Source organism: Protopterus annectens, chromosome 6.part0, assembly GCF_019279795.1.
Source record: "Protopterus annectens isolate FY-2018-M chromosome 6.part0, PAN1.0, whole genome shotgun sequence".
Classification (NCBI taxonomy): domain Eukaryota; kingdom Metazoa; phylum Chordata; order Ceratodontiformes; family Protopteridae; genus Protopterus; species Protopterus annectens.
In genome coordinates, this window is record NC_056737.1 from 999,426,004 (window position 1) to 999,444,238 (window position 18,235).

An 18,235-nucleotide genomic window follows, 5' to 3' on the forward strand; every position below is an offset into this window, starting at 1 on the left:
CCAAGTGACCCCTACCATAAAATGCTGAAGTATGCACAAGCACCAGCATTTACTATTTCCCCAAATGACCCTTCAGTAACAGTGCCTAGTATGTACACGCACCAGAATGAAACATTCACCCAAGCCAACCCTTCAGTAAAATAATGAAGCAAGCACAAGCACCAACATAAAGCATTTCCATGACAATACACATAATACAATAGACAATCACCAAAAACACCAAAATGAAGCATTCACCCAAGGGCCCCCTACAGTAAAATGTTGATGTATGCACAAGCACCAGAATGAAATATTTCCCCAAACGACCCTTCCGTAACAGTTCCTGGTAAGAACATGCACCAAAATGAAACATTCACCCAAGGGACCCCTGCAATAAAATGCTGCAGTATGTATGAGCACCAGAATGACCCTTCTGTAACAGTTCCTGGTATATACGTGCACCAAAATGAAGCATTCGCCAAACTGACACCTACCATAACATGCTGAAGTATGCACAAGCACCAGAATGAAATATTTCCCCAAACAACCCTTCAGTAACAGTTCCTGGTAAGAGCGTGCACCAAAATGAAGCATTCACCCAAGGGACCCCTACAATAAAATGCTGGAGTGTGCACAAGCACCAACATAGATAACAGATAACATATAAACCAATGTATGTATAACCAGGTGCATATTTTACGGAATGCAAAACAAACAAGATCATTGGTGTCACAACTCGCCATAAACCTAGTACCCAAATTAGGACGTGCAAGATTACTCAAGCTATGTGCAAGGCCACAAACTTGCATTTCACACACAGACCAGTATGGTAGACCTCGCTGGTATAATCATACATCCGAGCCTTTTCCGGATAGCACAGAAGCATGGAATACGTTTCATATTTTTTTTTAGTTTTATGTATTTTGTTTTGTCTACCTTGGCCAAGATCCAGGTAGAAAAAGGTCCCTGGACCAGTCTACTTACCTGTAATAATAATAATAAAAATATTAATAATAATAACAACAATAATAATAATAATAAAAATAACAATAACAATAATAATAATAATAATAATAAAAATATTAATAATAATAACAACAATAATAATAATAATAAAAATAACAATAACAATAACAACAATAATAATAATAATAACTAATAATAATAAAAATATTAATAATAATAACAACAATAATAATAATAAAAATAATAATAAAAATATTAATAATAATAATAATAATAATAAAAATAATAATAATAACAACAATAATAATAATAATAAAATAATAAAAATATTAATAATAATAACAATAATAATAATAATAATAAAAAATAATAAAAATATTAATAATAATAACAATAATAATAAAAATATTAATAATAATAACAATAATAATAATAAAAATAACAATAACAATAATAATAATAACTAATAATAATTAATAATATTAATAATAATAAATAACAACAACAACAATAATAATAATAATAATAATAATAATAATATTCAAATACCCTTCCCAGACAGTCCAATTACAGCAAATAAAATTGCAAGCAATAATTGTACAATACAGACTTCTTCCTCAGACTACGGTTTCATCTTATCAGCTCCTAATTACAGGTCTGTTCAATAACTAGACCCCCACCCCCTCAGGTGAAAAATAAGATTTGCAGGGCCGAATGACCTGTATATATCAATAAGTAGTAGTATTTCTCTATACCATGGTAGTTTTTAGACTGCTATAAAATCACAGCACCAAACTTAGGTGAGCAGCCATAATGCATACAGAAAACATGAATCAAGAAATAAATACAGACAACCTGCTCTGAGTTTGCAAAGTGCAGAATAACACACTAACTGAAAAATGTTTGTCTGGCATGAACTATGGTCTGTACATTGAGACTAATTATATTTATTATATGGGGTACAGCACTCATTCACACAGACCTTTTCTTAGTCAGCCCGTTATGTTACTTAGTCACACAGTAAGCAAATAATATATTCATTCACTAATGGGTTGATCCACAGGGACGTATTTCAGGTTCAGCCTGGAAAACAGAAGCACCAAAACAACTGCATATCAACTATACACAAACATTTATATGAATTAATAAGGAGAGAACTACAAAACGTAAGCCACAAGCCTGTACACAAAATAATAATAAAAAAAAAAAAAAAAAAAAAAAAAAAAAACAGATGCATTTTCAATAGCACAGTATTTTTTTTACGGCATGCATTGGTAGTTTAGTTTAGGCACGAAGACTCATACAATCCACTGTGCCCAAACTGATTGAGACATCATTCCCACACATCTTGAAAATTTGGTCTCAGAAGTAAAATCACACTTTCTTAAAATTATTGAAGTCAACATTTCAAAAAAGCACATTAAAGCATACCTCTTACAGATGTGAGAATGACAGACACAAACTTCCACAGGTGCTCATAACACAAGCTAATTGTCTTATGCAATACAAATAAGACAACATGTGCTTCACTCTACTTCCCGGACGGGTATTAAAGTTAAAGTTAAAACTTAGCCATGTCCCTATTAAAAAAAAGTGTGAGTAAGTACTTAACTATTTATCCAGACTATGAAAGCAGCTCACCATATAACTGCACCGGAGCTCCATACACTCTGGAAGTAAATATTTGCTGAAACATAAATAACATGCACTGCTTCTCCCAGAGTGTGACAACAAACTGCATCTCTTGGTTCACATAAAAGGCCGTTTGGTTCGGTGTCACGCAGCCAAATAAGGCCTACTGCCTGTTGTTATGATTACTTAAATTAGCCAAAACAATAAGATCCAGTAAAGTCCTTCTTAGCAAGATGCAAAACTACTTTAATGTCAGCTGTACTTTCGTCCACGTCCGAAACCCTCTAGGAAAAACAGCCCATCAGTCTGTTCCCCTCTCCGGTAGTACAACATAATGTACTCCATCCGCTTGACAACCAGTATTGAAGCCTATGTACTTCATTACAGAACCACTCTCACTTGTTTCCAGAAAGCCATCTGATCTGTCCCAGTACTTTTCCGTTAAACCCCTACCACAAGTACATCTTTTGGAGAACCTTTTGAAAGTCTACCCATCTTTTGCAGATTTTTAACTACAGTACTCTACAGTTTGAGGTTATAAATGTAAGTAGTTGAGTTTTGTACATTTTATATTATCGGCATACTGCCACATATGCATATTTTTGTACTGCCATTTGTATTTTGACTTATTTCTCCTGGATTTCATCCTGCCACATTGTTTGGTTTATTACATAATGGAAGCCAGACTGGCATGTCCCGCCCTGTTGTTTCCTTTCCTCAGGGCTTCGTATTGGCCCCCCTTGGTCTGTCATGGACCTATGAGTCTTCCTTGTGTTCGAGGAATAAGACGAGATGCGTGGTAGGGGTTTAATGGAACAGTATCCTGCAAAGGGATTATCCTGTTATTGCTACATCATTTGCTGTGGTGTGTTATAACACCACTGTGTCATACAGTACAAAGATCACTGCTACATGAATTTTACATGTGAACAGGACCTTACAAATAACTGCAATTTACAGATTTTGTAAGATTTTCTTGTCTATAGCACTCCCAAACTGCTGCAGCTGTATCAATGGCTGTTTCAGCCGTAGAGTGCACAGACGTCAATAATGTGGATGGATGACAATTTGGTAGGCTTGCAAATACATAAGCAGAAACATTCCTACAGAATGGTGGGTGATTAATGGAGAGCAGTGAACCTTATGTAAGTACAGCTCCAAAACAGGGAGTGTTGTGGTTATTAATATCTGATGCTTTCCGAATCTGTCTGACATGACTGCATGCCACGTTACACACAAATACACACATGTACTACAATCGCTGGCATGGCATTCATTTCATGAAGTAATCATTGACTCCAACAATAATTTAAAGAGCAAAAATTTAACAACCCGATCAAGTAAAAGGTAAAAAAGCAGCTAGAAGAGGGAAACTGGCTTAACAGCTGATGGACGCAACTATATGGAAGAAGTACCCAAAACAGTTTGCTGCCTGTTGTGGAAGCTCGCTAATATCCTCAGCTATCTCTCTAATTAGTCATCTGTAAGTAAAACGGAGCACTTGACATAAACCAACGTGAACTCAGGGAAGGGATTACCTTGCAACCTCTTAGAGCAAGAAAGCTGGACAAAACTAGAGATGATTTTAGTTTTCCCTAGCAGCTGTAGTAAGAAAGGGTATGAAGTCTGCCAGTCATTCACTGGGGAACCACAACCGGATTAAAAAAAATGGACCACAGCTATAGAATTATACTATCTTACCATACTGAAGAATTAGGCAGGCTCGGAGGTGAAAACACAAATGAATCTACATTGCAGTTTTTTCTTTGCAGACCGTGACACTACCGAACGGCATGATAAAGAAAGGGATACAGTAGTAAATTCCTCAAAATGCAGAAAAAGAAAGGGGATATCTACTGTATGACCCTCTTATTTATTTGGAAAGAACACAGTCGGAGGGGTGGAGGTGTTAAAAGAGGTGACTCCGATTGGCTACCATCTGTTCCTTGATGAAAGGCAACCTAAATCGGCTTGCTGTTGGGAGGAAAATACAGAGTGTGTTGCAAGCCGATTTACTCAGTAAAGTCAGATATGAACAACACAAAGCTCCACGCTGAAACTTAAGTTGGCAAGGTAACTGACAAAGTTCAGTTACTTTTTCAACTTAATTTTCAAGAGTGGAGCTAAAATATGCCTGCAAAGTTACTAGCCGTGGGAGAAGGCACTCAGGTGTAACCATATGCATTTCCTATTGTCTCACAGCATGCTCAGTGTTAAGCACAGAGGTGCTGTGAGACGGTAGTCGGGGGTAATGAGTTAAGCATGAAGTTGGCTTTGGAGAAATTTTTTACGGTGGTTTCCCTAATGGGGGGGTGAGGTGGGATGTGGATGTCTAGGGTGATTAACTTGTGGCTGGATCTGACCAACGAGGAATTGACATCTGGTGTGGAACACTGGTTGCTCATGTTGGTAATGACCAGGTCTAGGATATTGCTGCCCCTGGTGAAGGGTGTGGATAAGTTGATCCAAGGCGTTAGACTTTATGAATTCCATAAAACGTCTAGCAAAAGAGTTGGCACATGAGTAGTTAATGGTGGGGTAGTTGAAATCACCCATTATTAGGGTGTTAGTGTGTACCCTAATATTTTCCAGTGTATCAAGAAATGAGGAGTGGGAATCCTGGGGCATGGTGAGTATCTGTAGCAAGCTACAATTTGGATTGCGGTCTTGCCCAGAGTTAGTTGCACTTGGATAATCTCAGATGCATTATGCTGAGCAACTAGCCTGGAGGTGTGGATATCCTTAATGAATATGGACACAACTCCACCTTTAGTGTTTCGGTCCAGGTTAGGTGGCCGAAAGGTGTTGTATGAATTATAGCGTGGTAATGCAGGGGTGCTCTCTGGAGCCTTGAACCAGGTCTCTGTCACTGCACAGCTGTCGATGTTCTCCATTTTAAGGAGTGCCTCGAGTGAATGCATTTTGAGGTTCAGACTTCTAGCATTGAGTGGCATTACCCTCAGATCTTGCTTGCTTGTACCTGTTACGCTGCTGAGTTTGCCATTTGAACCTTGCCTAAAAAAGGCCCTATTGGGGTGGCAAGAGCCTTAGCCAGTATCTGGAATCCCAAGGGTGACAGGTGCAGGCCATCTCTGGCAAAGCATCGTGGTCTGTCGATCATGTCATGCCAGGCAGACAGATACTGGATCCCCTTAGAATGACACCAGTAGCTTAGCCAATTGTTGAAGTCAATCATTTTGTCCTTGTCCTGTGATATAATTCTGGTTGATGGCAGGATGCTACTCAGGGCTAGGGTCATACCTGACTGGGCTACAAGATTGGACAGCTCCTCCATGTCTCTTTCCATGTAGTCCAGGGAGGTACGTCTCAGGTCATTCACGCCAACATGGACAATGACAGAGTCATATCTGTACTTGTTGTGGAGTGACCGGAGTGCATGTGTTATGTGGCAGATCCTGGCACTTGACAGGCAGCTGACAGTAACTTTCTCCTTGTTTAGCCTGGTGAGTGGAACATCAGTGTGCCTGACTATACAGTCAGATATGGCTAGAGTATTGGGTACGTTGTTATGCCTTATGGGCTGTGGTTGAGTGACACACTGAGTTTGTGGGCTATGTGTCATTTGGGTTGTGTTGGGGGGGGTTGCTTGTGTTTCTGCTCTGGAGGTCCCTGTTGCTTGGGCAGATTTTTATTGAGAGCCTCCGCGAATGTAGGTGTATGTTTTATGTTTCTATGTGTGTGGTTTGGTGGTGTAGGTTTTGAGGGTCTATGTGATGAGTGTGGTGTGGTGCAAGTGTTTACCTTCTCCTCTTAACTGTTTAGTCCAGTCTTGGATGAAGAGAGCATTGCTTCCAGTTTGGCTATATAAGTGCATCTGTCACAGGTTGCAGTGTTGGGTGGTAGGAGGAGAGGGTTGTCTGTGTACATGAGGCAATTGCTGCATTGCCCCAAGATGCCCAGATTCATCAGGTAGACAGGAGAAAACACCGGGAGCTGACCCTTAGACATCCCTGGATAGGTGCTTATTTATTAAATACTAAAACCTGTTTTCCTCTAGACAAGTGAGGAATGTTGAGTGCTGTAGTCATTTGTAGCTTATTTAGTGGTAGTGGTGCTGCGGTAGCGTTGCTGCCTCACATTTAGACGTTGCCCATTCGATCCTCAGTTAGAGCGTCTTCTGTGTGGCGACATGCATGAATGGGTGTTCCTTCGTTGAAGGTTGTGCGTTAGGCCCGGCAAGCCAGCACGTAAAACTCTACTGCCAATCATTAGCGGACTGGAGTTCCGCTGTGGCGACCCCTAACTGGGAAAAAGCCGAAAGACACAAACAAACAAACAAGTTCTGAAGAAGTGCTGAGCTCAAAGAATCAGATTTGAGTGCTAAAACTAAAAAACTGGCTAATTCTAAGGGAAAATTTGAAGAGCAGACTTTATGGTGCCAGGAAAAGTTTAACCCTAGCTAAGCGGCGGGGGCTCAGAAGCTTACAAATAGTCCTGGATGCAGCAAATATGTGTGTGTGTGTATATATATATATATATATATATATATATATACACACACACACACACACACACACACACACACACACACACACATGTATTACACACACATACATACTTCTTGCACCTTTAAAAACTACTACTTGCCAATTTACACAAATTTAAATACTCACAATTCACCCATTTAGTTCTAAGCATTAAAAAGTTAAAAACTGAAATAAAACACAATGGTCCCATTTTTTTTTTGTAATCAAGACTGAAATTAAAAAAAGAACACCATTCTTCTCAAATTGCAGATGCTTTATGTAAACACCTCCTTATCTACACACTGTAACTTCCAACCACATCTAAACCCAGACGGGTCTATATCATGCTGCCGAAATGGCAAAAGAGTGAATGCCACTTCAGCGACACATAAACAGTAAAATACCACTAACGTGAACAGCCAGGTCACCCATTATTTAACTAGGGAAAAAAATCACTTGGCTGTCTCTGTGAACTTCCCTTTACCCCACTGTAGTGGGATCTTAGAGTTGGTAGATTTAGTTAGGGAGTGTAGGGGCATAGCCCCCCCACACTGTAATGGTTTAGATGGTGTGTCATGTCTGTTTGGTCTACCATTTTTTTTCCCTTGGAAAAAGATCAGTGACCCAGCCGTTCGCATTAGTGGTATTTCGCAGTGACCTGGCCGTTCGCGTTAGTGGTATTTCGCAGTGACCCGGCCGTTCACGTTAGTGGTATTTCACAGTGACCCGGCCGTTCGCGTTAATGGTATTTCGCTGTTTATGTGTCATTGAAATGGAATTCATGTTTTGCCATTTCAGCAACATAATATAGACCCAACCCAGACTGCCCTACAATTACACTTGGAGATAATGAATTCTTCGCTGACACTTACTTTGCTGATAACACTGTACAGACCCAATCTTCCAATGTCAGGTTCCTCAATTAAAGACACTTGTAATTTACAGAATCAAGTAGGTTTGTTTAAGCAAGCAATAATGCCCAACAGGGTGTGTGTTAATGGGTAATTAATGCCTGCCCAGGGGTGTTGCGAGGCCAATGCCGCAGTCATACCTCTCAACCTGAAATCATAAAAAATCTGGACAAAGGCATATGAAAAATAAGTACACATCTGTACACAGATTACCATAACATTTGCATACATAATTACATAACCACGCCTACTCTGGTAAACTTCTGGGATACAATTAAAGAACAGACAAAATATTACACACAAAATAAACAGAATGGTGTTTTATTTAAATTAATATTTGAACTTGCATCAAACTTTGAACTTGTGCATACTGCAAAACTAAAATACAATTTTCTTTTATAAAAATAAAATTAACTGCTTCAGCCTTCTACAGCCAGAAAATAAATGAGTTGAATTTAAACAGAGGAAATCAGCAGATAGGTAAATTTACAGACTGAGTACACTTCTATCAATGCAGCAACAGACCTGAAAAATCAATGCAGCAACAACATGCAGCCCAGCAGTCTAGCTACTAAGTACACTTGTATCAATGCTAAAATCAATCGCTGCAGCAACGTTCAGCCCGGCAATCTAGCTAGTACAATTGTATCAATGCAAACAGCCTGGCAGTCTAGTATACACTTTTTCCTTACCTGGAAGAGCCGGTGCACACTGCCTGAGAAGCTGGAGAGGTAAAGTTAAAACTAAAAAGTAATGAATGGCTTGGCTCGGCAGCTGAATTCAGACATCATCACACCCTGCATGTGATGATGTCAGGAACACATTCGTCTTAAAAAAAAAAAAAAAAAAAAAAGGGAAATTCAGGAATTAAAGGGGCCAATTTTGAATTTGTGGCACACCAATATTTTGCTCTCAAACCTGGCATTTGCCAAGGAATTCGGTATGGTTGAGAGGTATGGCCACAGGCATTTTACATTTTACACTCGCTAAATAGCAGAAGCACTGCTTAGCGAGCGTAAAATGATGGCAGTCATTAGTTTTTTTCTGTCTGAGCTCTATGGCAGCTTGATATGCTGTCGTGAAGTGGCAGACTCATTTTTCAGTGGCCACTACTTCTACATTAATACACTGCTGGTGAACGTTCGTTCTCCAATCAGGGTGCTGATGTAAAGTCTGCCCATTCCCTAATAGTAAATAAAACACCCTTCCAATCCACCCATTACAATGTCCCACCTTTCAGCCTGAATGTTTTATAATGACATTGTGGTTTGCCTAATCCCACACTGAGTGTTTTTATTGTTAATTAAAAATGCTTCCAGTCATCCAGAGTGGAGTTCCACCACTAGCAAGGTCAATTGATCAAACTGGTTAGCTACTCCCCCAAGGTCAACTTCTGATGTTATTTTACTGTATTAAAGAAAACTGTCCATCACTGTCTCCCACAGTCCGAAACCACATATACTCTCCTAATGCAGATCGACTTCCCCATACCCTTTGTTGTCAGCAAGTACCATACATCACTTTCTTTTTCCAGGACCACAGAAATATCTTCAAATCTCAGAAACTAACCATAAACTGATTAAACATTTTATTTATTGTACTACTCGCCACATTATGATACTCTAGCCATTTCATACCATTTGGGGCAAAGTTATCAACATTCTAAGAAATTCAATATCTAGGACAATTCTATCCCTGCAAAAAACATATGCTACACAATAAATCACAATTCAGGATGAAATATATAAGAACAGTGGTAGGTTTCATGAGGCAGGGCTTGAAAAATAAGTATTTGAACTTCTAGTCCAAAATGCTAATAACCAGAGTCATGAACCTGTATTTATATACGGCAAACAGCTGCATGTACCTTTGGTAGTTTTCAGTATTATGGACCCACATTTCAGCTCACAGTTTATGAAACCTTTTCTCTTCAGCTATGACCTACAAGTAATGGTCAATGCAGAGTCACCCATCAGTGGCTGAGACACTGTGCCTGTTGTATTGGCAGGTGTCCTTGCAAATTACCTTTTGTGGAAGGTATTCCCAAACCCAAATAGGGGCTTATCTGCCCAGTGATGGTGAATACATCTGGCTATCGATTTTCTCTCAAAAATGTTTTTTTTTTATTTTTCAAATACATTTGAAAGAATTCCATAGTATTTATACATAACATCTTAAATAACTATGTACACTATTTACATTAGCCTGACACTATAACAGATCTTAATGTATACAGTTACTTTATAAGTATGTCCAATCCATTATCAGAGTGTCTGATCAATTATTGTATAGTGTCAATCAATGATAAGACTTTTCCCCAAGGGCTGTTGATAAATGGCTTTGGATAAATTCTTAGTTCTTTAATTTTAATTTTCAATAATGCTGTGGTCTTCAGTAGGCTGTAGAAGTCTTCCAAAGCTGGTATTGTGTTTGTATTCCATCTTCTTGTTATACACTTCCTTGAAATTGCAAATATAGTCCATACTAGATACATGTTTGACCTATTCAAATGAGGACCTTCGTTCACATTTAATAATACAAGAGCTTTAGTTAAATAAAATGACCCATTAAATAAAGCTCATAGAAAGTTATTAATACCATTCCAAAATGGCTTAATTTTAACACAAAGAAAATGTGGTTCCAATCTGCATCGTGTACTTGCTCACATCTCCAACATATTCCTTTCATAGAAGAACTAATTTTACTGATTCTCTCTGGGGTTAAGAATGCTCTGTGCAAGCATTTCCAATTAAAAACTTCCCCTGTATTGTGTAAAGGATGTATATTTTATCAATAATAAGATATTTGTTTTAATATCTTCAGTTAACTGGGGATGCACAAGCCAGTGCATTTCTTTGTGCCGGTCCCAAGCCCGGATAAATGGGGAGGGTTGCGTCAGGAAGGACATCCAGCGTAAAACTTTGCCAAATCATTCATGCAGACAGTAGTAAATATTTACATACAGGATCGGTCGAGGCCCGGGTTAACAACGACTGCCACCAGTACTGTTGGCCAACAGGGTGCTGGCGGAAATTGGGCTACTGTTGGCCGAAGGAGGAGAAGAGGGGGAAGGCATGCCCAAAGGCAGGTAAAGGCTAGGACTGTGATAGTGAGGGTTGGAACTTTGAATGTTGGCAGTATGACTGGTATAGGGAGAGAGCTAGCTGATATGATGGACCGAAGGACGATTGGTATATTGTGTGCGCAAGAGACCAGATGGAAAGGGAGCAAGGCTAGGTGTATCAGAGGCGGGTTCAAATTGTTTTATCATGGTGTGGATGGGAGGAGAAATGGCGTAGGGGTTATCCTGAAGGAACAGTATGCTAAGAGTGTTTTGGAGGTGAAAATAGTGTCGGATAGAGTGATGTTTATGACGCTGAAAATTGATGGTGTAATGATGAATGCTGTTAGTGCATATGCTCCACAAGTTGGCTGTGCAATGGATGAGAAAGAAACATTTTGGAGCGAGTTGGATGAAGTGGTGATGACTGTACTCAAGGGTGTGAGACTGGTGATTGGAGCAGATTTTAATGGGCATGTTGGTGAAGGGAACAGAGGGGATGAGGAAGTGATGGGTAGGTATGGTGTTAAGCAAAGGAATGCAGAAGGTCAGATGGTAGTGGATTTTGCGAAAAGGAAGGACATGGCTGTGGTGAATACGTATTTTATAAAGAGGGAGGAGCATAGGGTGATATACAAGAGTGGAGGAAGATGCACACAGGTGGATTATATCTTATGTAGAAGGGCCAGTCTGAAGGAGATTGGAGACTGTAAAGTGGTGGCAGGGGAAAGTGTAGTTAGGCAGCATACGATGGTGGTTTGTTGGATGACATTGGTGATCAAGAAGAGGAGGAGTGTGAGGGCAGCACCAAGTATCAAATGGTGGAAATTAAAAAAGGGTAATTGTGAGGTGGAGTTCAGGGAACAGTTAAGACAGGCACTGGGTGGCAGTGAAGAGTTACCAAATAGCTGGGTAACTGCAGCAGAGCTAGTAAGCGAGATGGCTAGAAAGGTGCTTGGTGTGACATCTGGAAAGAGGAAGGAGGACAAGGAGACCTGGTGGTGGAATGAAGAAGTACAGGAGAGTATGCAGAGAAAGAGGTTGGCGAAGAAGAAGTGGGATTGTCAGAGAGATGAAGAAAGTAGACAAGAGTATGAGGAGATGAGGTGCATGGCAAAGAGAGAGGTGGCGAAGCATATGGCATATGAAGAGTTGTATGAAATGTTGGACACTAAGAAGGGAGAAAAGGACCTGTACCGATTGGCTAGACAGAGGGACCGAGCTAGGAAAGATGTGCAGCAGGTAAATGTGATAAAGGTATAATGAGGGAAACATACTTACAAGCGAGGAGAGTGTGTTGAGCTGATGGAAAGAGTACTTTGAGGGGCTGATGAATGAAGAGAATGAGAGGGAGAGAAGGTTGGATGATGTGCGGATAGTGAATCATGAAGTGCAGTGGATTAGCAAGGAGGAAGTAAGGATAGCTATGAAGAGGATGAAGAATGGAAAGGTTGTTTGTCCAGATGACATACCTTTGGAAGCATGGAGGTGTTTAGGTGAAATGGCAGTGCAGTTTTTAACTAGATTGTTTAATGAAATCTTGGAAAGTGAGAGGGTGCCTGAGGAATGGAGAAAAAGTGTTTTGGTACCGATTTTTTAAGAATAAGGGTGATGTGCAGAGCTGTAGTAACTACAGAGGGATTAAATTGATCAGTCACAGCATGAAGTTATGGGAAAGAGTAGTGGAAGCTAGGTTAAGAAGGGAGGTGATGATTAGTGATCAGCAGTATGGCTTCATGCCAGGAAAGAGCACTACAACTGAGAGTGTTATGGAGAAGTACAGAGGTCAGAAGGAGTTGCATTGTGTCTTTGTGGACTTAGAGAAAGCATATGACATGGTGCCTAGAGAGGAGTTGTGGTATTGTATGAGGAAGTCAGGAGTGTCAGAGAAGTATGTAAGAGTGGTGCAGGATATGTACGAGGGTAGTGTGACAGCGGTGAGGTCTGCGGTGGGAGTGATGAATGCGTTTAAGGTGGAGGTGGGATTACATCAAGGATCAGCTCTGAGCCCTTTCTTATTTGCAATGGTGATGGACAGGTTGACAGATGAGATCAGACAGGAGTCCCCATGGACTATGATGTTTGCAGATGACATTGTGATCTGTAGTGAGAGTAGGGAGCAGGTGGAGGAGACCCTGGAGAGGTGGAGATATAATCTAGAGAGAAGAGGAATGAAAGTCAGCAGGACTAAGACAGAATATGTGTGTGTGAATGAGAGGGAGGATAGAGGAATGGTGAGGATGCAGGGAGTAGAGGTGGCGAAGGTGGATGAGTTTAAATACTTGAGATAAACAGTTCAGAGTAATGGTGAGTGTGGAAGAGAGGTGAAGAAGAGAGTACAGGCAGGATGGAGTGGGTGGAGAAGAGTGTCAGGAGTGATTTGTGACAGACGAGTACCAGTAAGAGTGAAAGGGAAGGTCTACAAGAGGGTAGTGAGACCAGCTTTGTTATATGGGTTGGAGACAGTGGCACTGACAAAAAGGCAGGAGTCAGAGTTTGACATGGCAGAGTTGAAGATGTTAAGATTTGCACTGGGTTTGACGAGGATGGACAGGATTAGGAATAAGTATATTAGAGGGTCAGCCCAGGTTGGAAGGTTTGGAGACAAAGCCAGAGAGGCAAGATTACGTTGGTTTGGACATGTGCTGAGGAGGGATATATTGGGAAAAAGATGCTAAGGATGAAGCTGCCAGGTAACAGGAAAAGAGGGAGGCCTAACATAAGGTTTATGGATGTGGTGAGAGATGACATGCAGGTGGATTGGTGTGACACAGAAAGATGCAGAGGACAGGAAGAAATGGAAACAGTTGATCCGCTGTGGTGACCCCTAACGGGAGCAGTCGAAAGAAGATCTTCAGTTAACTGTATTGAGTGTCCTTTTGTTATATATTTCCAATATGAGGTTTTGGGTGTTGTTTTATAGTTTATCAATATTTTGTAAAATTTTGAAATACTGTTTCCCATGTCAAAGTCATTATATATGATTTCATATATGTATTTCGTAAATTTAGGTATTTCTTTAAATGAAGAATTGTTAATTATTCTACTTAAATCTTGTGAATATGACAGAATACTCTGTAAAGTTAACCAGTCCTGTTGTGGAATTTTGTAGGTTTTTATTAACTGCATATCTAAAGCTTTTAGTTCTTTGATACATTGGAGCCAACAAACAAATCCTTCCTGTTCCCAGGAATTAATACTTCCCCTAAATATTTCATGTGGAAAGTTCTTTGTGACTATAAATGGTGTTAAACGATCAATTGGTATCAATTTTCTGAAGACCAAGAGGAGCACTCACAAGGGTGGCAAGAAAGTACTGAAGATTTTGGTGCTCAGGCTGATGGTTTTCTCCTTTAGTACTTTGTGGCACCAGCAGCCTGGGAGCATGTGGGGAAGGGGTCAAAGTCTTTTGGAAAATTTGGCCACCAGTTACATCTTGGTAATATATGACCCATACAACTAAAGTCCACTGCAGCAATGATTTATCTTGAACATCTCAGTGTAAAACGAGTAGTTCTGCAATGAGAAGAAACTCGTTAACAAATGCTGTCCCATGAAATATAGTTCATTTGTTATAATAGTATCCTGTCGGAATGGTACCTTAAATGTATTTGACAGGAATCCAGAGCTAATTACAATATTACTTCTTATACCGCTTACCTGAGATGACAATTTCATTAGTGGCAGTAAGTTTACCCAGACTTTCTGGTCCAGCACAATCCTGTAGTATTACTAGCATGATCCTGTAGTACTACTTGCACGATCCTGTAGTATTACTAGCAAGATCCTGTAGTATTACTGGAGTCTGAGTTAATGTGTTAATTTTAATGACATTTGCCAAACTCTTATTGTTTGTCAGCTGGATAAATGTTGCACTCTAAAGACAGTTGTTTCTAGTAATTTAAGCATTGAGATTTTTTTTATATAGTCTCTTGACAGTAATGTTTTTCAGGACAGGACTGAATTAATATCTGTACTAACCTGATCCAAGTGTTTTCAGGGAAGACCTGTCATATTTCTTCACCCAGTCGTTTCCATATTTGAGAAGGAGTCTAATTGCTGTTGGTGCTCCATAGAACTGGTTAATCTGTAATCGTTCAACCATTTCCCAGTAACGTCCTTTAAAATTGAAAATAAAAAAAACAGTAGTTTCAGGCAAACACTAAAATGGCTATAAAAATAAGGACTATAAAAGAAAGAGGTTTGTGAGAATTAACAATTGATAGGTCACATTGCAGCACCGCTGTATGTATTTGGAATTTGCAGTTGCATTGCTGCTGCCAGTGGAAGCCGTACTTACGTAACTGCAACTTCTACTTATTATCCTCTTCTTGATCCCATCAAAGTCAAACATACTTATGATATTAGAACAAGAAATATATTTTGGGGGATCCTTCCCCATATCTCAGCTGGCCTCCACTACATCTTCTGTCTACTGCTGCTGTCAGTATATTACGTAAATTTGCACTGTAAATAAATAGACAGAAATCAAGTTAACCTGCTACCTCAGTTACTGAATGCAGTTTGTGGTCACTGGTGTTACTGCATTGCTGCTTGTTATTGACTGCTGTGCCGCTATGATTGACTGTTGTGCTGTTATGATTGACTGTTGTGCCGTTATGACATTTAAAGCTACTGCTCTGCACTGCTGCACCAGACAGTATTGGGTTACATTGTCTGATCTATATTTGCTGTTTCTGCTGAACGCTGTACTGTTACTGCATTGCTATTAGTACTGTACTTGGAGCTATTTGTTTTGACTGTCTATAGCTAAGACTATAGTTACCGGACCTGGATCAAGAATATTCTATAGTTACCGGACCTGGATCAAGTGGATCAGATTGCCTGTTACCCATTGCTGCTAATAGTTAGGTAGACACTAAATTAACTTTTTATTTCAGTTATTGAGTTTACTAGAATATCATTTTCGATCTTTTCTCTCTGCATTTCTGCTTGTACTAACTGCTCCACTGATATGAAAACTGAAGCCACCATTTACTGGCAGCAGCTAAACCAGCTTACATCTTTCTCCTTTGTTTGGCCGTTTTTTTTTGTTTTCTTTACTTTGAGCTCCCCACATCCTACACACACACACACACACACACACACACACACACACACACACACACACACACACACACACATTTGGGGTCCTATCAGAATGACGAAAACGCATTTTGTCGAATGCGTTTTCGTCGACACATGTAGGGCGAACAGGCAAAACAGCAAAGCGGCTGTTCAGTGAATTATTTCCCTGGGAAAGAAGTCGCTTGACCGCTTCGTTGCTTTGCCGTGTTCTGAAGTGTAGTGTGGTCCCTTGTCCGGTATAGCTCTTGAGTGTGAATGTGCAACAGTTACTGACCTTAGGGTTAGGGTGAGGGTTAAGGTAAGTGCATATGTATGAAAGTGTTTACTGTTTTTTATTTTGCATTAGATGTATGGTTGAGTTACGTGTGTATGTGTTTTCAGCTGTTTACTTTTGTTTTGGGGGGTAAGAATTACGGTTAAGGTAAGTGTGTATGTGTTTGGGACTGTTTATGTAAATGTGCGAGAGTTACTGACCTTAGGGTTAGGGTGCGGGTTAAGATAAGTGCATATGTTTTAAAATGTTTACTGTTTTTTTTTGTCGTTATATGTATGGTTGGGTTACGTGCATATGTGTATTTAGTTGTTTACTGGTTTTTGGGGGGTATAATTAGGGTTAGGGTATGTGTGTATGTGTTTGGAAGTGTTTAATGTTTTTTTTTTTTTTGGGGGGGGGGGGGTTGAAACAGCGATTTCTTTCCCTAGGAAAGAAATCGCTGTTCTGTGGTTTCGACATTTTCAGCTTTTGCTGAACATGTGTCAATGAAACACCGTTCGCTGTTTTCAGCATTCACTGTTTTAATATAGACCCACACACTTTATGTTTTCTATAGCTGTACACTTTCTTTCTCAGTAATGGATTCCAGTGATGGTGACATTCGATTTACCATTCCTTTGCTGCACTACTGGCTTTCACATCATTGCCTGATTTGAACAATGGATGTTCTGTACAGGAACAAACTGATTGGCTCCTGCTAGCTGCAGCAGCAGCTTGACTTTTGAATGTGGATGGCGCATTGTCACAATTTGCTTGAACTGTACAGGCATTGTAAATAGATTAAAATGCAACAATAATACTATAATGTATTGCTTAAATTGTGTATTCTTTTTTAACACCTTTATTGAATTATTACTTTATTGACATAGGCAAACATACATTTATACAAAAGACAACAAACCATATTAACATATTCCAAGTTATAAACGGTATACATCACAGATATCCATTTTATATAATTATCATCATTCCAACAATACATAAATTGATCAATTCCTACTTTAATCCCTTAAACCTTGCTCCTCTTCCTAACATTATTCTTCATGTATTGCTCCCACGTTTTGTTCTTACCCTTTTCTAAAGATCCTTCTTTTAGTTCATTTATCACTTTTACAATATTCGATACTTCAAATGCAGTTGGCTTAGACTTTGATTTCTATTTTCTAGTAATTGCATTTTTGGCAGCACTAGCATTACACTCAACAAGGCCTTACTATGTATAGGCAATTAACAACCTGTACCCCAGCTCCCTACTTACACCCATTTCCTCCTCCAACATTTCTGACAGAGTACTCTGTAGGGAATCTTTAAAGTCTGCCAACTAATTACACTCCCATAACGTGTCCCAAGTTACCTCTTTCTTCCCAGCAAACCTCCAGCATTTGCCATCTACCTGAGAAAAAAAGTCTTTGTAGTCTGCTTGGGGTATAAAAATACCCATGCAAACGCTTACAATCAAAAATCCTAAATCTTCTAGACTTCATTGCATATTTGGGAACTATTCATATGTCCTCCCATTGTTCCTTTGTGAATTGCTTATCCAATCTCTTTTCCCAATTTTTTCTAACCGTCTCTGATTGATTCCAATAGTTTTAATGCAATATTTTACATACCCTACTAATTATCCTTTTTTACAGCAGCTTCTGTTCTGGATTTGAATAAAAACCCTATCAGAGCAGATCTTTCACACAAGATTCCACTATCTCTTTCTCTTTGCCTGTACTCTGATATCAATCACTGATAGGGAAGGCAGTTTCTAGCCTGTAGTCCAAATCTCTTCTCAGCCTCTTCCTATTCTGTTACCTTTCCCTCTATACTTATTTCCTCCCCAATAGCT

General features: G+C 39.5%; 1 protein-coding gene across 2 annotated transcripts in view; it reads right to left on the reverse strand.

Moving 5' to 3' along the window:
- LOC122804648 (acetyl-coenzyme A synthetase 2-like, mitochondrial) overlaps positions 1 to 18,235 on the reverse strand; it is an 874,305-nt gene that overhangs the window by 356,294 nt on the left and 499,776 nt on the right. For both annotated transcript variants that reach the window (XM_044074629.1, XM_044074630.1), the window contains exon 7: positions 15,018 to 15,155. In XM_044074629.1, coding sequence (XP_043930564.1) covers positions 15,018 to 15,155 — 138 coding nt within the window. The remainder of the gene's footprint in view (positions 1 to 15,017; positions 15,156 to 18,235) is intronic.